Raw genomic sequence first — 25,555 nt, 5'->3', positions numbered from 1 at the left:
ATTATATCCACCACAGTATTATTGTAAGTAGATTTGTTAAAACGTTTACGATTACTACAATGATTACAACTTACGTTTGTATTAAACATTTTAGATTGAAAATTTAGAAGATTTATTGAAAGAAAAAGACAACCAAGTTGAAATGGCTAGAACAAGACTAGCATCACTTCAAGCACATCAATGTTCATCAGAAGGTGCGGTTACAAGTTTAGAAGAAGCGATAGGCGACAAAGAGAAGCAAATGAACCAATTACGAGAGCAAAGAGATCGAGCTGAACAAGACAGACAGGAAGAAAGAGACTTACATGAAAGGGATATTGCTGATTTCAAATTGAAACTTCATGCACTAGAAAGTGAAGTCGAAAAGATCCATACTCGATTAAATAGGGCAAATTCTGAAAAAAATCGTTTGGAAGAACGATTGGAACAATCACAAAGTGAACTCGGAAAATCAAAGGCTGAATTAGAAAAGGCATCAAGTGAAGTGAATAGAAGTGGAGCAGATTGGGAGTATACGAGACAGAAGTTCGCCAGATTAGAACTCGAAAATGCCCAGCTACGGCAAGATTTAGAATTATCACAGACGACATTCGGTAGAAGCACGCTGACCAAATCACAAGAAATGGACAGAGTACAAGACAGAGCTGATAAAGCGCTTGCAGATTTGAGAGCAGCGCAAGCCGACCTCCGCATAACTCGAGCGGATAATGATAAGCTATTAGGAGAAATCAAGGCGTTACAGGAAAAACATGAGCAATCTCAAGGTGAGATATATAGGTTAGTAACGAAACTAGAAAAGTCCCAAGGTGACATTAACAATGTCAAGGACGAATACGAGCGTAATCAATCAAGTGTAACTAGTATCCTCGCCGAAAGAGAAAAGGCCTTGGTAGAGTTAGAAAAAACTAAAGAAGACTTAGAACGATCTCAGAGCACACTAGGCAAAGCACAACTTCAGCAAGAAAAATTACAGATGATGTTAGACGATGCACAAAGAGAAACCGATCGAGTCCAAGATACGTTAAATAAGACTACTAGTGAACTCAGGAAGGTAATCTAATACATACATATAATAATAACATTCATATATTTCTTTTAATATTCCACATGTAATTCAATTTATATTCATATCTAGTGGCATATTGAAAAGGAACAAAATACGTTTGAACTTACTAATGTTCAAACACAATTAGACAAGGCACTAGGACAAGCTGCACGCTTACAAAAAGACAAGGAAGTTATTCAAACAGAGTTCGAAAACTTAAAGGCTAAATATGAAATCAGCCAAGTAAATTCAATCTAGTAAACTAAATATAATACGATACTAATATATAATATTATTTTATTGTTTTAGTCAATGGTAGCTAGACTGCAAAAAGAGAAAAATCAATTGTTAGATGACAGTGAGAAAAATAAAAATGATGCTGATCTATTCCATTCGCAAATAATGAAGTACCAAAGAGAAAAAGAAAAAATCCAAGCTGAACTTGATCTCACTGAAGAAAGATTTGAGAAGGCTCAATCAATGTTTAAAAAAACACAGGTATACCTACTTCAGCAACACATATTTTAACAATATTCATCAGACATTTTATATCAATTATTAAATTATTGATTGGGTGATTCATTTACTATGAATCAAAAAATGTGTACTCTTGATTTAATTTAAATGATGTGCGCAACAGTGCATTAAAAATTAAATTAAAATTGATAAGCATTTAGGTACAATATAAAAATTGATTTATTCTGAATTCGAATTTTATAATGGCTATTATTATCAAAAACTATTCATATTTTTATTTTTTCTATTTACAGCTTGAGAAAGAAGATGCTATAAATGAAGTTGAAATACAGAAAGAAAAAATAGAAAAATGTCAAAAAGCAATGTACGAAGCAGTACAAGATAAAAATAGTGCTAAAGATGAGTTGGATAGAGTTATGGAGAAATACGATAGGTATGGTAATAGGCAATAGCTATACTTAAATGGATAACAAATAATATTTTTTTCTATTTTTTTTTTTTTTAAGGTTACAAAATGAACTATATCAAGTCAAGAAATCTTTAGAAACTGTCGAGAATGAAAGAGATGATGTTAAATTAGAAATGGAAAAACTACAACTACATGCTATGAAAGCTAGGGATGATCAAAGGAAAGCTAAATCCGAAATACAAGAGCTACAGGAATCATATGACAGGCTAATTATACAATTAGAAAGGACTAAAGACGTAGAAGACAAATTCAAAGACGAAAAAGATCATCTAATGGATAACTTGGACATAATGAAAGAACGGTGTGACAAATTGCAAATGGACGTAAGAAGGCTGTCAGCGGAAAGAGATAAACTACAGACAGAAGCTATGAATAATGCATACGAAATGGAAAGAGCGCATTCCCAAGTTTCTAAAACACAAGTGTTGCTAGAAGATCAACAGAAAGATGTAAATAAACTTTCAATTGAACTGGAAAAAATGTCCGAAAAATATAACAAACTAATGATTGAGTACAAAAAGTCACAATCTGATATCGAATTATATAAAACACAGGCATCGACATTTAGAGATGAAGCAGAAAGATATTCAGTTCGGCAACAAGAAAGAATGAAAGAAGAATTGGAGGTGTTTAGAACTAAGTACACTCAAGAAATGGAAAAATCGGAAAAACTACAGTCAACGTGTAAGAAATTGGAAGATAAAATGCATGATTTAAATATGGAATTAGAAAAGAGTAAATCAGAATATGCTAAATTCAAAAAAGAAAATGAAAAGTTCATTTTGGATCATGAAAAGTTACAAATGAAATGTGACAAGCTAGTAACGGATAATGATAAATTAAGAATAGAAATTGCTACGGTTGGAGAGCAAAATAGTTTTGACCTAGAAAGAACTAAAGATCGTTATGCAAAAACAAAACAGTCACAAGAAAAAACTGAAATGGAGCTTTATAGAACCCAGATGGATGTAGATAAACTCAAGAAGGAAAATGAGAAATTGAAAACCGATTTGGTTCGTGTTGAAGCGGAATTATTACAATTCAAACCAGAAAGAGATTACGATAGGTTTATGCGAGACAAACCAGTATTAGGAAGGTCACAAAGTACATGCAAGGACTTTGGAGATTTTGACCGCACTATGTCTGAAGATCGATTGCGAGACCGCCTCGAACAGAGTCAAGCAAAATGTCTCAGGATTTCTGAAGATAAATTAAAATTAGAAACTGAGCTACATCAAGTCAAACGAGCACTAGAACAACAACAAATGTCTTTATCGAATTCTGAACACCACGTAAAAGAAAATATTGTCAAGGTCCAACAAGATTTGAATCAAGCGTTGAGAGAAAAAGAGGTTCTCAAGGAAAAACTAGAAATTAAAGAAAAACAGTTGCAGGAATGGAAATCACGACTGGATAGTTCTAGTATCATACTAACGGAGAGAGAGGAGCTGTTGAAACAGATGAAAAACAGTGAGAGGCGTTTGGAAGAGTCACAAAAACAATTGTCTAAACTTGACGTGGACTTGAAAAAAGTAACTTCTGAAAGAGACGAGTTAATAAACATGTTGAAGAAGTCTCAGTCGGTGTTGTTACAATGCCAAGACAAGTTGCAAGCTTCCGAAAGAAGTTTAGAAGTAGAAAAGGATGAAGTTAAACGATTAAAGGCCGAGCTCAGAAACCAAGACACGAGTGCCAAACAGAACAACGAGCAAGACTCTTCTCGTTTAAGAGATCTAATAAGAACAAAGGATAAAGAGTTGGATACTTGTAGACAAAACTTAGCAATCAAAGAGCAAGAAACAAAAACACTTCAGCAGGCAATACAACAAATGCAAGTAGCGTTAAGAGAGCGGGACCAGGGTGTGGACAGTGAAAGAACTACTTTACAGAAATCAATGGATGCGCAACGCATCATGACTGAAGAACTCCAAAAGAAACTGCAAGCGGCACAACAACAGATAAACAGTAAAGAATCAGCCATTGCCGAGCTTAAAAAACAACTGCAAGCCCTCCAGACTGAGAATAAACGAAAAACGGACGAATACACTTCTAAAGTCACCACGTTAGAAAAACAACTTCAGATCTCGGCGACGTCAAACGATAATGCCTTGAAAGAAGATGTGAGGAAACTCTTGGACGAACTAGATCATACTCAGAGTGAGCTCAAAAACCTCGCTTTGGAAAAAGATAAAGTATCCCATCAAAATCAACAGATTCGTAATGAACTTGAAAAGAAGCAGGTTGGCCAATTGGATTAAATCCACCTAGTACTATTATTTTCATCCATAGCATACAATATTATTATTTATTAATAAATAAATTATTATTATTTGAATTTACCTGTTTATTATTATTTTTATTTTAATAAATTCATTATTATTATTTGTTATTATTTTTTTCCCTCATTAATTATTGCTATTTTATATTTAATATAACTATATATTAATGTTTTTTTCCATTATTATTTATATTATTAGCTTGAATTACAAGAAGCTCAGAAGAAAGCACATGTAATAGCATCGAAATCAAACGAAGAAACAAACTCGTTAAAAGCACAATTAGAGGAACAGAAAAGACAATTAGAAGCGCAACGTCGACAGCTCGAAGAACTTAGAAAAAGTGTCGATGGTAGATCAAGACAGTTGGAAGAAAAAGAAAAACACGTCGCGGAATTGGACGCCAATTTAAAAAAACGAAAAGAAAATTTGGATCTCTTAGAATCCCAAATAAACAAAGTAAGTTGTTTTACCATCTCAATGTGATTTTTAATTTTAAAAATGACAATATTTCAGGGAAAGTCGCAAGCTGGTGACAGTGATGTAATCAAAAGACTGCAAAGTCAGATTGAAAGTTTACAAAAAGAATTGGAAAAATCCAAGGACGAGGCCAGTAGGTCGCAGACAGACATGGAAAGGCTGCTACAAGTAGTGCAAATGGGTCAGGAAGAACAAAATGCGAAAGAGAAACAAATCAGAGAATTGCAAGAGTACGTATACAACTCACATTTTAATGTCATGTTCATGTTTAAATGAATTAAAACATTTATAGAGCTTTGAAAAATGCACAACCTAAGATGAGAGTGCCTCATCCATCTCAGCAGCAGCAGCAACAGCCACACCCTTCGAGACAGCCGAAAAAAGACGACGAGGTAAAGTCGAATAGACAAATTTGAAAACGACGCCACTAATACAAGCTGACGGGTCACAAATAAACGCTTTTACTAACAAAATAGCCGTAGCCCTTAAGCTTATTACGACACGTTATTACTTAAGTAACCACTAATGAAATTAAAAACTTTTTAATATTCTATCAAATTTACTGGTATTAAAAGTAAACGGTTATTAAATTATTATTAACCATGGTATTTTTTTAATTATTTGAAAACAAAAATAGAACAAAATTACAACTTTTTTTCTAAAATTGTGATTTAAGTGCACAAAAATTAATAAAAACTATTCGTTTAAAATAAATTAAACTTTACACTATATAAGGCGATGCGCAAGACGTATTCTTTAATTAAAGTCCCATCTAATATAATCTGACCATTAAAAGTATAAAATATATTGTAAAGTTTTAATAAGAAAAGCAAATCTTTGTTTCAAACTTATTTTTACGTTGAAATAATTTGTATACACAATTTAATAAAGCAGCATTTATAAGAACAATTTTAATTATATCATATACAAACCTTTATAGTGGTTTGTATTTGATATTTGATTTTTCTAAATAAAAATAAATAAACATTTTAAGGTGCCTAAAACATAATTATTTCAAAATAATAAATACCGTTAAAATGTTACTTATTTTTTTGTTTGTTTTAACCAATTGATAAAAATTAAACAGAAAATACAAATAGAGTACAAAAAACGTAGAAATGAATAGTGCATAATATTATATCCTAAATGTGCTCAAGAAATCAAATTAGTGGTAAAATTATGGCGTCGTCTTCTAATAGTTTGTACAATTAATAATAATATGATAACAATTATTGTACTAACCCAAAATTATTTATCTTACCTTTCCTTGATCTTTCCACTTGTTTTATTTTATTTTTTGTTTTATTTATTTTTGTGTACACAGCCTGGCCCTGCAACCTTTTTGAAAGGACTATTCCAATAACCAAAAAAAAAAAAACAAATAATTATTTTTTTAATTTGTTTTATTTTTTACTTAAATCATATCTCATTATAAGACTTATTTCAATTACAAAAAGTAAACCGTTTGTGCTGTCACAATTTAGTTAAGTTTGAAAAAACTAATTTATTTATTTACTATTATTGAATAATTGTTTTCGTTTCATTTTTTTTTTTGTTTTTATTTTTTTTTTATCACAAAAATTGTACATACATAAAATATTACCTCGTTGAATTCGCTACTGCGATTTTAATATTAAACTAATTTCATATTTAATTATATTATAATATAATAATGTAAATATTTATTAAATCCAAAGGAAAGAAAGTGTTATAATCCGGTAAATTGTTTTTAGAAGAAGGGCCAGCTGTTGAACTCTTATTTTTGTAGTTACCATTATTGTTTTGTTTTTCTATATTTATTTTTGTTATTATTACTCCATCCCCGTACGTCCATTCCCGTAGAATTTAGACCTACCAGAGGACGTCGGAACGCTAATCGGCAACGTCGAACACGTTAAATGCGAACTAGAACGCAAATTCGCGGAAGAACTGGAAGAATTGCTGGACGTAATACAGCTTAAAAACGATCACATCGAAGAACTTCAGGAAGCGCTAAAAGAGAGTGTAACAATCATATCGGAACGCGAGGATGACTTGTTCCAAGAGCAGATCAAACGAAAGGACATTCAGGATCAGGTATTAACTACAATAAATTACAACAGGCAATTACGAAAGTGTCCATTTGTAAAAACTGACCTGTTATTTTTAAGGGACGTTTGTTTTTTCTCTCAATTTCTAATGTCAAGCTGATTGTTTAAAATATTATGTTTGCTAGGCATAAGATTTAGACATAAAAATATTTATAAAACATTTTAAGCAATATTAGAATCACTACCTACGACGAAAATAACTATTGGCGATGCATAAAGACATAAATAGTTTTAAATGTAATACAGTACAATTATGAGAATTTGATAATGATCTTGTTATTATGTTATTCAGTTGAATCTAAAATGTGAATTTATTTTTTGCCTTAGATGTTACAATACGGTAGTTTCTAACATATATAATATTATAATCTATACATAAATAAATATTACATATAAATGTAAAAATGAGATCTTTGATGCTAGCCCAATATTCTTTTTTTTCATTATAATGGTAGCAATTAGTGACATATTATATTTTAACTATTATAATTAATAGAAATATGGAATACACATTTTTTTACAAATATATATTTTTTTTTAAAACAAATCTTTGGCACGGACTACACTATATGCATACTAAACTTGTGTGTGTATGTTTAGTTGCCTATAACGAAATTTAAATGTACACATTATTGTCGTACCTATATTAGATGAAACATTTAATATTATACTTTTGTTAAGTTTAATTAAAATCGTTTTATTTAATTTTCTCATACAAATTTAAGTTAGTACAATGACACTTTGTTTTTAAACGATAATATTATTTCCATTCAATCTTAGCAATAGCGCAACAGTAGGCGGACGACACATTAATCTGTTGAATATTGTTTAAAGACGATTGTCTTTATGTAGCAATTATAATTTCTTAAAAAGATTGAGACAAATAATAATATCTATCTGTCTTAAACAGGTCTGTGGACTGGAAGAGCGATTGTCTCTGGCAGAAAACCAATGCAAGAATTGTCGTGGGCTGTACAAGAGACTGGAGGCGTTAGAAGAACAGCTATTCAGTCTTCAGTCTGAAAGGCGAAAGAAACTTCAAGAGTTATCACAATTGAGGTACCTAATCGAGTAAAACAAATAAAATCTTGGTCCCTGATGTTTTAACGCACATGAGACAAAACTAATAAGTAATAGCTGTACCTTGTTTGAAATAAATGGGTAGTGACTAGTGAAGTATATAAAAATAGTCTAAAAATTTCAAATTAGTAAAAGCATTGGAATTTATTCTAGCCAACATAAAAGGTTTACTTTTACAGCAACCTTTATTTTATCTCTCTCAAAAGGGATTCGTTCCCATCTTTGTTTTATACAAAAATAGACTTCTTATGCTATCTTATGCCAACTGGATGGATCGGATAAAACGTCTGAAAACATATTAGAATTCGTCATGAAGTTTTCTTGAAAGTGACTTTGCCTTTTTTTTAAATTGAACTCCTTAATCCTTTACAATTAGGTTTTTAAATTTTGAATATTAAGAATTTTTAAATTTTAATAATATTGAAGTTGAAAAATTAATTTTAAAATGTAAGAAAGTCGTTTTCAAGTAAATTGTATGAAAAATCAAATATATTTTCAGAAATTTTATCGGATAATTAGGTTAGTTAATATAATCATGAAAATATTGATACTTATGAGTTATGACCAAAAATAACAAAATAATTAATATTTGTGTTATGTATTATTGACATGTACGTGTGGGAGGGCACTCAGCTATTCATTTTATATAGTCACTCACACTAATGATCATTTACTAAGCCCATATTTACACTACCCGCTTAAACACATGTAGAAAATTGCCTATACTCAACTCCTTAAAAACAGTCGGGATATAATTTTTGTAAGTAATATTATAAAAAACAAATCATGTTTTTGTTTTAAAAGTGTATGGTTGAAAACGATTATTAAAAATGTTAAGTTGATCTAATAACGGTTCCATAAAAAACAATTCACTCGATTATAATGGTTTTGTCCGAAAATCAGCATTTCTACACATTCATATTATAAAATACGATATTGGTACTCGTGGTAGAATTCCGCCGAAAGATCGCCGTAGATCCGTTCAAAATTAAAGATTGGCATTCAGTAGCTTAGATTTGGTCGTAGCCAGTAGGTGTTACCTACGTTCAGTGTGCGGTTCGGTCTTAATAATCAAGTTCGTTGTTATTATTATTATTAATAGCTCGCCAATGAAACCCGATACTCGTGACACTCGAACACATGCATACAATGAAAATACAACCCAACGGGCACTATCGATATTGACCAAGAGTGTACACGTAGATATTCTTCGGGTGCCCGCCCTTCACTGTATGTCGAAACTGAGATTTAACACAGACTTCTCGACGCGACACACTGATGTTTATGCTGGATATTTAATTTTTTTTCGAAACATTATTTCTCTGGTGCAATATTATGAAAATAATATATCCACGTTGAATGTCGAATACTTTGAAGGGCTCCGAACTTAGAAAACAGCTCAGACCACTCGATGGGTAGGTATGGGTACTTTACCTATACATGGATCTGAGTCCGCTTATAGTCGTGGTGTGACTGTGCAACACACTCGTCGGGCCGACGTTATCGGTAAATCACAGAAAAAGAGAAATAACGTAAGTCGGACGTGGGGTGACGGAATGTCCGGAATATTCTGTAACCGTGACCCCTTGCCATTGTTCGGCGACCACGTATCTCCGACGATCGCGTGCCGCAGCGCGACAATAGAGTGTTATAATAATAATAATAATTATTATTATTATTATTATTATTATTATTATTATTATTATTATAATAATATAGTCGCCGAACGTACTTACTACGCAGGTACTGCCGCAATGCCTACGTAGTTGTATATGAGAAATAATGCAACTCGGTCAAATACAGAATACGGACGGCACGGCGGTAGACCTTGCAGACGTCGACTATTTTTTTAGCACTCGGGTCGCGTGAGAAAAACATGATAATATTACTATTATAATACGAACCAGCATAATCGTTCGTTTTTCGAAGTCATCGGATAATACGAATAATATTAGTAATTATATTATATTAATATTTTAACTATTGCCAGAAGTACTTCTGGTGTTCCTCGTTAGGTTCATGTCTCCATATAAATGTATTTTGAACACACCGCAGAATTCTGATAGAAATCGAGTGAATCAATCAATCTGGATAACCTAGCCCAACGGACAAACAATATGTATTTTTTCTCAAATGTTCAGTTGCCGCCCATAAGACATAAGTATATCAATCTCACGAGTGCTCTATCAAATAACTTTTTTATTTCATTTTCAAACATTAAAATCAGATGAAAACAATATATGTGTATATAACTCAGTCCCATTTATGGAAATAAAACGTGTAATACGAATTCAAAAACATCCAAATTACTCAAAAAATGCATACAACCTCGACTCTCCAGCCTCCACACATCAAACGTTAAGGCGAACAAAAATGTAATTATGTATAGAAAAAGTGTAAATTCATAGAGGATTTTTTTTAGATTCTGAGCAATGATATAACTGAGTCATATGTTAATACCTTAAATAGCTAGTAGTATTTAAGAATTTTTATAAAATATTGGATATTGAAAATAATATTACAATAATAACTATATTTCAGACTGTAGGTTAGGTTAGGTTAGGATATACTATTTGTTTTTGGTAAAAATTATTTTAACTTATTTCTATAAGAAAAATAAATTACTTACAGTCACATAATTAAAGTACAAAATAACCTTAGAAAAAGAGGCTGGAGTCATCAGTCAAGGTATTGGTTCATAATCGTTTTCATATAGGTAAATTATGTGATTTATTTTAGGATTCAAATTTAAACATCCATAACACCCATTCAATGACTAGGTACACTTGAAACTTAATAAATTTAATTACTGTACAGCAGAATTATTAGTTCCTAGGTTTTTGTTTTAACATGGCCCGATCGAATTTTACTAGGGCTAAAATCTTCTTGCACACAATAAGTCAAATAATAATAATTTTAGTTTTAGGTAGGCTGTGAATATTTTTGTGGAAGCTTACCCCCCCCCCCCCACCAATGGCATGAGCTGAATGCTGATAATACCATATATTACATTTATGTATATCCAAAATAATAATCTATATATCGGAAAATAAAATACATCCAATATGTCTGCGTCAGCTGTGTCAAACCTTTCAATTCGATTGTGTCTAAATATTTGATAATATGTTTATAATTTTCAGGCAAGAAGCCTTGGAATCTGCCATAAGCGAAAAAGACGCACATCTAGCATTATTAGAATTCAACGGTGTACGTCGCTATACGGTCAAGCAGACTGATGTGATCGACCAGTTAAAAGCCGACAGGGCCCGACTGATAAAACGCCTGCACGAAGAGGTGAGTTTTAATAATAAAAATTATAACGTGGACCTTACTCGACGCGTTTTCTTTGCAAAAAAAAAAACTTTTATCTTAAATTTATGTTATTATTATTTTCAGACCGAAACGGCCATTGAACTCCTCCAGGAGGCAGCGAACGCGAAAAACAACAATTATTGAAATATACGTAATTGTTATGAATTATAATGTTGTCGTTTAGGTTAGTCTGGTACGAGTATTACGGTTTGGTTGATAAACTGTCTTTGTTTTCCAACCTAATGCCGGACTAGTCTATCCAAAAACTGTAAACCTGTCCCGCATTAGTTCCTATATATAATTATCATTTTTAAATGTCTACTTAAATATAATACTTTTTTAGAATTTAACTATATTATCAAGTACTACCTAGTATATAATATTACTATCATGTATATTTTTTTTATACTTTTTTTCTATTTTTCACTATGCATCACTTTCGAAAAAAGTTAAAATTATGTTTAATAATATTTATTACCGCGCATTTTGATTCTCGACCGTAACGAACCGTGTTCCAGATAAATTATTACTATAGGCATTAAGTGAAAAATGATTTTTATCGGTCGCGATTTTTCTCCGTGTTTTATTTTTTACCGAAAAAAAATTAATATTTAATATTGTTATGGCGATTAGGTCGTGCGAAAAATCGACTAACGGATATAAATTATATACATTTATAATACCTGTTAAACTACCTGCCCGCGATTTGCGCAAAAATAAAACGTCCCTCTCGAAAACATCTTCAGTTTAGAAACTAATCTTTTTTATGGGAAACGTCCACGAATTATTTGATGTTTCCTACGTTTCACCGTGTTTTAATCGTCTGTTTAATAATGTTATTAATAATGAGTTGATATTGTTAAATTTATAATAAATTTAGACGAAGACGTTATATACTCGTCGAAGGACTCGTGGAAGCTGCATATAATCGAACACTTGATCGTTTCTTTTTCTAATTTTACATGCGCAGATCGTCGTCTTATACTATACAATCTATATTTGTGCGTTTAAGGACTGTAAATACAAATAAAAAGTATAATAATTATTACAAAATTGTTGCTGTTTTTCGCTAAACGAAATCGAATAAAATCTTCTTTTTTAAACAAAAACAAGCACAAAGTCATATTATATTAATATTATGATACATGATACATATAAGCCACAATGTTAAGAATAATTTTGTATACAAATTATTAAAACTATTTCTAATACTATTAATAATACGGTTAGCTTAATGAATAAAATGAATAATATTATAATAAAATATAATACTACTAAATAATAACTTATCGCGTAAAAACACTCCCGACTTTGTCATATACACAGATTCATTCGAGTATTATATATTATATTCCATTGCTTGGCATTTTTTTCCTACTCTCGTATTCTATAAAAAAAAAAAATACATAGAAAATTTCAAAGAAAAAGTCAAATGCATATTCGATCGGTTGTTTGTACTTTTTTGTTTTAATTTATCCGCCTGCGATATACATATTATGTATATATATATAGTGTCGATTTGTCGTACCAGCACGAATAAAAAAAATATGTGTATCGAAACGTATATTAATACAATACGTCATACACATTATATTATATTTTATAGCTGTTAAATAGTGTTGTCGTGAGGCTTTTTTTTTCGTAGGTTACAGACGTATATAGCGAAAATATTGTTTAGACCAACACTCTCTGTCCACTCTCAAACAGTTACACACGCACACACACACGCACTCAAGTGCAAGCAATTTACGTATAGGTGAGATGTGCATAATATTATCTGCCACCGACGAGTTCCACCACAGCTCTGTTATCCGCGTCGTTACACCCCAACGCAAAAACCACAAGACAATATTTTTGTTTGCAAAAGAATGATATCCATCTATCGTATTGCGTATCGACCGTTCGTGTATGTTGTCAGTTTACTTACATATTATATATATATATATATATATATAATAATATGAAGTAATTACCACTGTGAGAGACGCGAGCGTTTGCAGGGACTTACGGAAACTCCCCTCCCCTTCCCCCAATAATAATATTATACATACGATATTATTATTATTATTATTATTATTATTATTATTATATTATACAAAATATTATATATAGGTATTATTATAGTAGGGAGACTATGTGCGATTATGTTAAATATTATAATGTTATGGTTAAAATTTTATGAATCATTGTTATATCATAAAAATATGGAATTGTGTTCATATGAATAAAGTTAAAAAATTAAACGATTTTCATTCCGATTTTTTTTCACCCGTATATCACGTCCTACATATTATTATTATTATTATTATTATTATTATTATTATTATTATGTCTTGCTTTCCCACGATGTGCCAGCACCAGGGTCGCGTCTCGTTATTATTGTGTGTATGGGGTAGGTACCTATAATATATTATATTATATAATATGTTATCTGCCTGCCAATGTACCCACGTTCTACACCGCCGCATCATTATATTATATTATTATAATATATTACTTTATTATCGTCGTCTCCGTCTTCTCTTTTCTTGTGCTCCTCATAATGGAACCGACGACCATGCGTTTTTCGCGCAAAAATCACACAAAAAGGCCCGGCTGCGGTGTCGTGCGGGGGTGGTGTCTTCCATCATAATTTATTATTATTATATCATATTGGTCGCGCACACGGAATATAATATACACACACACACACACACACACACACACACACACACACACACACACACACACACACACACACACACACACACACACACCACTAGTATGCATTTCTTGTGTTGCAGGTAATAAAGGTACCTATACGCGTATTCAAGAATGTTATATTATCCTCGGCCCCCGAGTACAAAGCAAAGGAAGTGATGGTGTTAAAGTCGACGATTCGGTGTGTGTGTGTGTGTAGGTATATATAATATATAACATATATACGCGTACCCGTACCTATGGAGTGGAGCCGTAGACAGTGCATTGTCTATTTGTCTGCATACGTGAAAAAAAATGGAGTAGAAACCGAAACAAAAATCATTAACACTGTGTCCGACGCTTATGCGACGCCGACACACGTTCCTCGTATGTAGAAACACTATAAAGTATATTATGTTACATGGAGGATTTCTTTTCCGATTCAACGATTTCGTCGTTTTCTCGCCGCCAGCAGTGTAGCAGTGTGTGAACGTGCAATAAAATTCTACTCCCCCGAACGATTTTATTTTACATCATCTCGAAGATCTCAAAACCAATTTTCCGAAATCGACTAAATCGACTTGTATATGTTGTATTACACGTGCAGTTCGACAAATACGGCCCCTGTCGTATATTATACTTCTTCCTATATGTAATACCTAACCAGCAGTTGTTACATTACTTGCATTACGTTATTATCTCGATCGTTTATCAGATCGAATACGTCACACATTTAGGGTGGTGTATTATTATTATAATACATAAATCGATACGATTCCGAGTTTCAGTCGCTGTAAATAGAAGAGGGTTTGGATTTTGGAGAGAATGACACTGCAACACCGTTAAGACACTACACCATGTCTCATTTCACAAATGCGCTACATAATATATTATTATTCAGAAATCGTTTTCTGCAGGGGTAACAAATATGATTTCTTTAGGGGTACAATTTTTCTAAAATTTAAATGTTTTCTCAAAATCCGACAGATATACTTAATGGAAATACAATAAAATAAAACTTTTAACGACAGTATCGGCATAATTATATAACATAAACAATTATATTCACAAAATTAAGAAATGCTTATTACATATTATTTTTCTCACACTCAACCTTTTGATTTTAATAGTTCTTCTGAACGTTTAAAATTAGTTACAAAGTTATATTCAAAATTTAGTTTATACTCATTTGTTGTAGTTTATTTTCTCTTTGAAACATTATGTTTATATTTTTTAGGAGTATATATCTAATTTTAACTTGTTTTTGATCATTTTCGAGAACATAGTTATCTCGCTTTAATATTTTCATAATAATTTTAAAAAATGTCTTACCAAAATTAGATGATTTCTCTACGATTTTCGTTACATATTCTAAAAATAAGATGAAATGTTATAACAACAATAATAATAATATAATATGATAGTTGGCCAACTATTTTTATTGAAAATCATCACAAAATAAAATACCATAACAGTTAAAAACCTGTAATCAGTGGCGCCCAGATGTAGTCACAAGGAATGCAACTACATGTGCTCTCATGATGGTGTGGGTGTAGATTGGTGTGGGTATATTTTTTGAGATTATTTTATCGATTACGTAGGTATATTATATCATTAATATTATGAGTCCATAAACGTAAGTATAATATTCAAATATTGAAGTTATGTCTTTTATATTGAATATTAATATTAATTATAATATTTTTTATGTTGAATCAAGCCAACTGAACTAAACCTAAGAAAATAACAATAAAATATATATATTAAATTAACATAAAAAGTTTTGACTAATAAATATTAAATATAATTTATTATATTAAATTTATAAAGATGAGTATAAATTTAGTTTTCGAATTTGCTCTAAAAAATCATTTGGGAGCCACTGTCACTGGGTGTATGAGTACAGTTAAATTCCATACATCCCCCAAATTTACATTTATTTTGGTATGAAAAAGAACGTAATTGTTCATCTGAAAAATGATACCTTAATGGGACTAGATAAGATAATGTTATAGGAATATCCATTATCGCTTAAGCTCTGTCCGGTGATAGAACACGCCATTTTCGCGAATCCCCACTTGACACCCTGCTATCGAGACCAGTCCCACTGCGTGACAAAGTGTCACCCGAGGATTCACAAAAGAATCGATTTTTGTCGATCCATGATCTCTCGCTGGACAAAGTATATCTTTTTTATCAAACTCAGTTAGAGTTAGTGATTATTTCAAGGGGTAATATCTCCCTGGAGAAAATTTAACACTCATTCTCAATAAGAAATAGATTTTTGGAATAGATATGGACAATGGCAGATGAACTTTAAAAATCTGGCCGATCTATAAATACAAAAAAATGTCCACAATGAATTACAATTAATAATTTCAATGAGGCGAATTGGTATTTAATTATGCCATGCGTTACAATGACCATCACTAACTATAAAATGGAGAAACAAACGGACAAATTAATACAAATAAAATACTATACAATCTTGATAATTGAACGCGACACTGCTAAATATTGAAAATAGCTGTGTTAGTGTGCTCTAAGTTTACTTCTGACCCGATTGTTGGTAATTATAATAACATACAATTATTTAAACACTTAAAATATGGCTTTGGTGAATAACGTTTAAATAAAAAATGTGTTAATTGTTATCCATATTTTATAACTTATTTTAATTTAAACAGAAAACAATGTTTTATCAAAATGCACGTTAATTTTATTAGCATTTATTACATCCACAACAGGTAGGTACACATAAACGTAAAACAAAAGTAATGAATAATATTAAACTGCAGTAATCTGAAATATTCATTCAATCGATAAATGTAATTGGTTCATGTATGCGAGTGTACAAAGATTAAACATAAATAAGTATAATATTATATAAACTAAAACTATATAATATCAAATATTATCAAACAGTAATTGTACTTTTCACAGTATGAGTCTCAATTTTGTTATTCCCTACTTTTTATTTTTTTTTTTCAATAAAATATGATTATCTAAAAACAATTTCATAATATTTACTATTTGCATGATAATACACCAATACATCCTACAGATCATTTCCTTAACGAGAATTAATATTTTCTTGAAGTAAAAAGATAAAAAAATATTTAAGTTATTAGATCCCTACGGATCATATAAATGTTCATTGAAGACAAGATGAAAATATGGATATATTCAAATTTAAATTCAAAATTCACATTTAGATTCTTTTAACTTAACATAGTACTAAAATGAACGAGGCATCTTTAATGGTTATTCGAGGGAAAAGGGTGTCTTGGTGGAAGTAAACTCCTGCCAAGTAAAAGTATAGAATAGGGAAGCGCTTAAAATAGAGGGATGAAATAAGGGGGGAGAAATCACACTCAAAGGCGTAAAAACAAAACAATTCGCGTTATAACGTATGCAAAAGCATCGCATTGCAGTGGCATTTAAAAGGGAAAAAATAATTTTACCGTACCATTAATTTATAGGCAGGCATTGCACCAGTTCGGAGCATAATTAAATGTCTGCCTAGTAAAGAGTGAAATTTTAATTTTAATAAATATGCCTGTTCTGCGTCGTACATTATAATAAACTTACACACTATACACAATATACATAATACATAATTTTCTACATTACATGTATTATAATATATGCCATAGAGAACTTAAAAGAGAAATATAAAAATATTACGGCGCACGCATAGATTCCTCAAAATAATGAAAAACAAACATTGACAGTTGAAGCGAATGCACGTTTATGTTGTATTGTTGTTGATTTACTTACGAGACAATATTGTTTTATGTGATTTCAATTGGAAAACCTCAAATATGCGCACTGGCATACTTTACGTGACTTAAAAAAAATATTTATAACGGGTCCTAACAATTGATAGCGACTTGTAATAGATAATATTATAATACAAGTATATAGTTTATTTAATATACTTAGTTCGATTATCAAACCTCTAGAAAAATGATATTGTAATATGTACATATGGGTACCCATTTATACATTTACACCTACGTGAGTTCGAGACGTCTCAAGAGCTGTGTCTCTCAGTTCCCAGGAATTATATTGTCAACGCTATATTATACCCGCTATAACCTACAAATATAAAATAGGTTAATTCAGGCTCCTTTAATAATAGTTATCTCGTGTTCGCATACACATCATAACAAATATTATTACAACAAAATTCAAAATTATTTTATTTTAATTACCTATTTTAACTTCCAATATGGTTCAGATGAGAACGTCACAAAATAGTAAATTTAAATCGATATATATATATTTTTAACTAGCAATTAGTATTGTATTTTAATTTATATTTGAAAGTTCTTATTCAAGAATCGATTTAAATGTAACATAGTTATGAATTTATTATACTAAGCTTTACAAAAATTTGAACAAATACACGTTATCGAAAAACTAATCCAATAAATAAGCATGATATTTGAAACTTCGGTGCTCAAACTGATATATACTTTAAACTTTATAGCCTATAGGTTATACCTAATACGATAATAAAAATAGGCTACAAGTGTTTTATAAATATATTTAAAATAAAAAACTATTTTTCAATACCATCAAATTTAAGAGAACAATAGAAAAGCTATTGCATGACTACGATTATATAAATAGCCAGTATAACATTTGGTTTATTTGTAGTAAAATTAAGTTCTCCAATAAACTATCGCTCAACTACATAATAAAAAAAACATTTATTGATTTCAAATAAATTAATATATATTATAACCATTCAAGGGGGGTAAAAAAGTTAGATACTTAAATTGTTTTATACTAGTTTTATACTAGTTTTATAAAAACGTACACCAAACTTAGATTGGTTTTCTGAAATAATAACTCAATGCCCAGCAAAAGTTATAAAATATTCCTAGATATATTAGAATCATAAAATATTAGCGACCTTAGTATTACTATTTTCTGTGGAGTATAAATTTCATAAGACAATACTTAACATGTAAATAAAACACAACATTAAATGATTGACTTTAAATAGTTGCATGAGTTGCAGTACACATATAATACCAATTTACTTTGTCCAAATAAGTCACAGTGCGTTTGCCTACGCAATACGAATACAACCACTGTTGTAAGATAAATCTTCAAAAGTTCATACGTATTTTTAATTTTAAAACTAATCAATACATAATTCTAATAATAATAATTTCGATAGTTATAATACTATCGGTGACGATGAATGGTATAATATATTAACCAGATATTATATGAGTTATATTGCCAATATTATTGCATTGTTTTATAGTTTGTAGACTTGTAGTATATATGAAACGGAATAAGAGTTGTTACGATTGTACGAATACCAGAAAACCATAGGTTTAACCAGTGAAACCTGGAATTTTGGAGTCTTAACGATTGATCTTGGTGATTTCAAAGATATATTACAAATTAATTCAGTCAAACCCCCAATGATTATTGTTGGTAGTTTGAGGTTTTACAAACGAGGTATGATAAATCTTAGAATAGACTATATATTATGGCAAAATCCAAATAGATATAAAAAAAACAAAATATCCAAATTAAATTTGTTAAAGTGAAATGACTATTTGAAAATTGTTCTAACAATATTTATCAATAGATATAAACTATTTAAAATTCAAAATATGTAATACTATTATTTAAATAAATAGTAGGTATTGATGGTATACAATTATAGATTTGAAGTTATTTTAGTAGGTATAAAATACATTTAACTGTATTTTAGATTCTGAAAGAGCTATAAATATATTGATCTTACAATGATGTGTTTTTTTTTTGTGTCTACACTTTTTATAGAAAGAACAATCATTTGATTTTCAACTTTGAGGGAAAATAAAAATTCCCAATACTTTTTAAAATAACCAGAAAAATAACAACAAAAAAATAAGGAAAAACAGGAATGTTTACGCAAAACCAGTATTTGACAAAAAATGCTATTGGTTTTACTCAAAATTGAATAATCTTAGCCTTATATTTAATCTAATCATTTTGTAGTTCAAAATTAATGCAATTTTTAATATTTTCACCTAACGTTTGAAAATTTAGTACGAGGTCCCTCATAAGTCATATCAAGTCTTAATTATAGATATTTAAAAATAAAAAATATATACTTGCATAATCCATGTCAAACGCATTTTAAATTAAAATTTGGATAAAATACTTCAAAATCACAGCAATTGTCAAGTCATTTTGTAATACAAAATGCATAAAATGTTAATTTTTCCTAATAAAGGAGATATATAACCTAAACATTTAAAAAATATAGAAACAAAATATTTTTTGTAGACGTTTTAAGTTCAAATTTTGATATATTAGGTATTTAAAAAAGGAAATAACGATTTTAGGTATTTTGTTATCATTTATAACATTCGCAAGTACTTAAAACATTTAACGTATATTATTATATTTTCTACACAAAATTAACATTATTAAACGAAATGTCATAGGTACAAATAATTCAACCAACCATATTATTTATAACAATATAAATATATCATAAAATATATTAAGGAAAAATATAGGCTGACAGACCCGTCTATTCGCTCAGAATCGTTTTTCTTATGAAATGCATGAATTAAAATTTAACACATTCATTACAATCCTCAATGCCGAGGTACACTCGACATCTATAGAAATGCAGCAGAGAGGTTATTTACTTTCCCCCCTTTTTTTGTATACATATTTATTAAATATCGTAGGTATTTAGCATGTATTATATATTTAATTCTGACAAATCTAAGCATAATAAAACATTTAAATTTACTATACACTATTATACTATATAATCTTTTTCTTAATGCAGTGTTTCTCTTTGAGAACGACACATTTTACGAAGACACTCTCATTTAGATCTTTAAAAATGGCGATACACTTAAATGGATTTTTGAAAAAGTATAACAATTATGTACAATATATACCAGGGATGGCAAACCTTTTGAATACGCGTGCCCAACATTAGTAATAACTAATAAGTAATAACCTTTTTTTTTTTTAGAGCGTGCCACCATGAAAAAAATATTAAAAATATTATATTTTGTCATAGTATAATTTGATTGTATAATTAATATATTAGTATAAAAACTAAAAAGGTTAGTTTAGGTTAGTATAGGTCCTATAATATTCGCGGAAGCAATGCGAAAGCAGTTCCCGCGGCGTCGTCAATTTCAAACGGAAAAAAAGGTCCTATAATATTTTATGTAATAATTAAAATTTTCGAGTGCCCACAAAATCTTTTCTCTTGCCATGGATTTGCCATCCCTGATATATACCTATTATCAAAACACTCAATACTCAACACTCTTATTAAAACTAACTATAATGGTTCATGTCAAAAAATATCAACAAAATATGAGCACATTAAATTTTGTTTTCATTCTACATTGTTTTTAAATTTACTACAATTCTGCTATCGTATTTTAATTAAATATTTTAGGTATTATAATATATATAATAGATTATTAGAACTTTCGTATTTTAATTGTTTTATATAATACATAAACCAGTCAATTATTGAATAAACAAGTGTTCTATAAATAACAAATTTTTATTTTTCAAATTAACAGTATGAAATATATTTTTACACAAAGAAAAACTAAATACATGGTAATAAATGTATGATATAATATACAAAAAAATATTGAAAAAATATCGAAAAAATAATAATATTATAATATTATATATATATATATATTGAATACATCTTAATGTATATAGGTACCCGCAGGAAAAGTTAGCGGGAAAACAAAAAAACAAAAATCGTGAGAGCGAACTAAAAGGTTGCCGGCGGGAAACGACGGACGTCGGTACAAAACTAAAAGAAAAATGTAAAAAAAAAAATGCGACGAAGCGCAAGGGTGCTCGAAAAACCGGATGACCGGATGTGACTTAAGGCGGCTGGAGTGGACTGGGTCGAACTTCGCGACTGTTCGATATCCGCAGCGACGTGAGCGAATGGCGGCAAGACGGTGCCCAAAAAACATCCTGGATCAATGCATCTCCCAATCGTTTAACGGAGTCTTGTCAAATCGTGGTACCAGAGTACCACTCTAATCATTATTATTCGGACGACAACCACAGCAGACCAACAATCTGCCGACCTTGAGGAGTCGGCTCCCCAGTGCTGACATAATGGACGGCCTACGGTTGCGACCTTGCAGCGGTTGTTCTGCTGCTGCTGCTGACTTTACCGTGGCCGTGGTCACAGACGGTTCGAGCTCGTCACCGTCACTTTTTGCTTCGTCTATAGGCGTGCTTTGAACTGTCTTCTCAATTTCTTCTGACTGAATCACGCTCCTGACTTCTAGGACATCCGGCTCACTATCTACGTCCGACGGCAGCTGGTTGTTCACCGTTGTTGCTTGTCGCACGTTACTGGCAGAAATACTATGTGCCAAACAACCACCGTCTTCAGAATGCCGTGCTATCGGTGGCAAGTGTTCAACTTCTGGCGCACTGCTGAAACATTGCGGCAACGGCGGAAGGTGATTACTGTACTTTGTGTCACTGTTTCGGATTTCTGACGCGATGTCGTCAAACTCCAGCAACTTGTCCAAGACGCTCGGTACAGAAATCCTCGGCGCCTCCATTTGTGGTAATGCAAAACTGCTATCACCGCTTGAAATAGACGACCGCTCGTCACTCGGACCCAGAGAGAGGGGTGGCAAATTCAATGACCTCAGTAAGTCCTCGGCCACCTCGTCCAACACTTTGATATCTGCCGAAGTCAACGTCGTCGTTGGTCGTTGGCCACTGAGCTCACTGATATCACACACAATAGAGTAGTCCACCCTGTGTTCGTTGTCTTCCGACAAATTACTGCATCCGCTAGGTACATGGCTAATTAATTTCCAAACACATTACATATGTGTATTTAAAATGACGATTGTAATATTCTTACATCTCAATATATGGTTCAATAATAATTCGTTTACATGTACGGTTAGCCAAAAGTGGCATTTTGAGTTGACAACTACAATATAAAATTAAATAATATGGTCTCCGCTAGTGTCGAATAAATAACACTAGGCTCAACATTTTTTAGGGTAAGAAAAAATAAACTATAAACGCATAATGAATTAACAGCATATTTTAAGGTTCCAGTAGTATACTAGGAGTGCCCAACTTTTTTCAACTTGAAGGCCACATTCGGAACTTTTATTTATACTGCATGCCGTACAATACACTTTACGGTTTTTTTGTGAATTCCGATGAATGCAATAAATATATTACCTTTGTTCACTTATCGAATTATTAATAAATTATAATTACTGCTTTAAATTATTATTTGTATTCATTGTGCGAGTTAAAACTGTTTAAAGTACTAATAATAAATATTTCCATGCTACTACACTAGTTAACAATTTGTTTTGCCATTCTGCTAGTTCACTTTTATATTAAAATTAAAAATTGTGAGATATCTTGGAAATCTTAAAAACTCATTAAAATTAAAAAATTTTCTTTTAAATTATAACTATAATTTTTGTTTATACTACCTATACCAGGGATCGCAAATCTTTAGAACACTGCGCGCCCAAAATTAGTAATAACTTTTTTTTTTGGACAGTGCCATTAAAAAAATATTAAAAATATTATATTTTGTTATACTATAATTTGATTGTATAATTAATTTATTAGTATAAAAAGATTAGTTTAGGTTATTATAGGTCTTATAATATTATATATTATATAATATATAATAGTAAAAATTTTCGAGTGCCTACAAAATCTTTTCGCGTGCCACCTCGGGTACGCGTGCTATGGATATGCCATCATCCCTGATATATACCAATACCCATATTATGTAAATTAATAATGAGACTATTCTCACAGTTGTCTGTGATTTTTATCATCGCTTTATAATGCCATAATAATATCATATAATTATACTTGGAATACATACAATTTAGTTACATAAATAATCAATTTTTTTTTTTGGCGACATTAATCATGGTAAATTGAGGCACACAGTTTAAGAACCACTGTATTAGTATATGCTTGACAGTTGACTACCGTGGCATCGAAAATTGGGCAAGACAAAACTTACACAATATGTGATTAAACAACGTATATATTTTTAGGAAGTTAATATAAGTAACTAAATGTTATTATAATAGGTATAAAGTATACTAGCTGCTAGTATAAACTTTATAAAAGTTAGAACAACTAACCGATTTTTGTAACAATGATGTTCAATATAAAAATATCTGAAGAAAGATTGTAGTTGCTTTAGTTTTATAATAGGTATATAAAATTTAAATATTGCTTATAATATTTTCAAGTATAGAAAACTAAAAATCCTTTCGTGTAATCCAAAAACATTATTGACTTAACAGTATAACACGCTAGCACACCAAGATCAACGTTATCTATGTAAGAGCGATGATTCAGGTTTAATATGAATATTAATGGTATTTTAGTGAAGTTTGGACTACTATTTACAATATTATGTTACAATTTTTAAAGTTTCGAATTGTTATATTATATTCAAGTTTTTAACAAGATTATTATTTATTATTATAATTGAACACGGTACCTAATTTAATAAATAAGTAAAAGTAATAAGTGGTAAACGATCCAAGTTCATTCTCTTAGTTGTTTTCTGTAAGTTAATTTATGTAAATATACATATGTATTCAAAAAAAATCTTAATATTAAAAAGTATAATATGTGCTGCAGATAAAAATTAGTTCCCTCCCCCGCCAAAAAAAATCCTGCTGCCACCTGCTGTGTATTCAATACTAATGTACACGCTCACACTAAGTCTTTTCGTTATTGGCTGAACATTGTCACTTCGAATATTGGACATAAGAGCGGCAAATATATATCGGTGTTGAATTTGTTTGTTTTTATTGTCTCTGGCTGATTTTCTTATATTCACCGGGGTCGGAACAATACGATATCTTGAGAGTAAGTAAGCACACTCGCAACAGTGGCAAAGAGACAGGGCAGAATTGGAATTGCAGAGAGAAGGGGAGAGATAGAGGGAGAGAATGAGATAGAAATACAAGCCAATACGAGAAAGACAAACGGCGATGCGTCGTAAAAACTGCAATTGTTTAGCCATCGGAGTAGATGTTATATTTTATATTACATAACCAATACATAATACTACATAAACATATATATATATACATAAATGGTAACATTGTTGCCAGTATCTTTATGTATGTATTATATTTATCATATTATATTTCGTATGATGTATGGTCGTTGGATATCCGTTTGACTATTATCATGTGGTCCCTCTCAATACGACCAAATCGACCAACTTATACAAACATCGGTGCGAATATTGTTGGCTACTGGAGAATCTGGTGCGGCTTAAACGCTCTGCGGACAGATATATAAACGCCACACCGTCATGGTTGGGCATAAAAAGATGAATTTATCTAGATGAATTAACTAGATAAATAACTGATTATATTTTATCTCATCTAAGTAAATTTAAATATGTTTATATGGTGTGCCACTTTAGATAAAAATTCGTGTCACCTGAACATTTCATCTAGATAAAAAAAAATGTCAAATTTAATATTTTGTTTAAATATAACTAGTATAAATAAAATATGAGAACCACTAAATGAAAACAAAATAATAGTAACCAAATAAAAATGTATGTATCAGATTATTG

At 30.7% G+C, this 25,555-nt stretch overlaps 1 protein-coding gene across 12 annotated transcripts in view; it reads left to right on the top strand.

Moving 5' to 3' along the window:
* The window catches only part of LOC111037297 (myosin-2 heavy chain), a 34,914-nt gene extending 22,282 nt beyond the window's left edge, over positions 1 to 12,632 (top strand). For 11 of the 12 annotated variants that reach the window (XM_022319794.1, XM_022319799.1, XM_022319792.1 and 8 more), the window contains 12 exons: positions 95 to 1,051; positions 1,136 to 1,288; positions 1,355 to 1,543; positions 1,816 to 1,955; positions 2,029 to 4,231; positions 4,469 to 4,726; positions 4,784 to 4,977; positions 5,040 to 5,139; positions 6,590 to 6,823; positions 7,748 to 7,896; positions 11,058 to 11,211; positions 11,314 to 12,632. In XM_022319794.1, coding sequence (XP_022175486.1) covers positions 95 to 1,051; positions 1,136 to 1,288; positions 1,355 to 1,543; positions 1,816 to 1,955; positions 2,029 to 4,231; positions 4,469 to 4,726; positions 4,784 to 4,977; positions 5,040 to 5,139; positions 6,590 to 6,823; positions 7,748 to 7,896; positions 11,058 to 11,211; positions 11,314 to 11,373 — 4,791 coding nt within the window. In that variant the 3' untranslated portion in view covers positions 11,374 to 12,632. Of the gene's footprint in view, positions 1 to 94; positions 1,052 to 1,135; positions 1,289 to 1,354; positions 1,544 to 1,815; positions 1,956 to 2,028; positions 4,232 to 4,468; positions 4,727 to 4,783; positions 4,978 to 5,039; positions 5,140 to 6,071; positions 6,126 to 6,589; positions 6,824 to 7,747; positions 7,897 to 11,057; positions 11,212 to 11,313 lie in introns of those variants that run through there. The other variant, XM_022319804.1, reaches the window with a different exon arrangement.
* Positions 12,633 to 25,555: the final 12,923 nt, after the last annotated feature.

This window comes from Myzus persicae, unplaced genomic scaffold (assembly GCF_001856785.1).
Source record: "Myzus persicae strain clone G006 unplaced genomic scaffold, MPER_G0061.0, whole genome shotgun sequence".
Classification (NCBI taxonomy): Eukaryota; Metazoa; Arthropoda; class Insecta; order Hemiptera; family Aphididae; genus Myzus; species Myzus persicae.
This window is presented reverse-complemented; position numbering and strand designations above follow the sequence as displayed.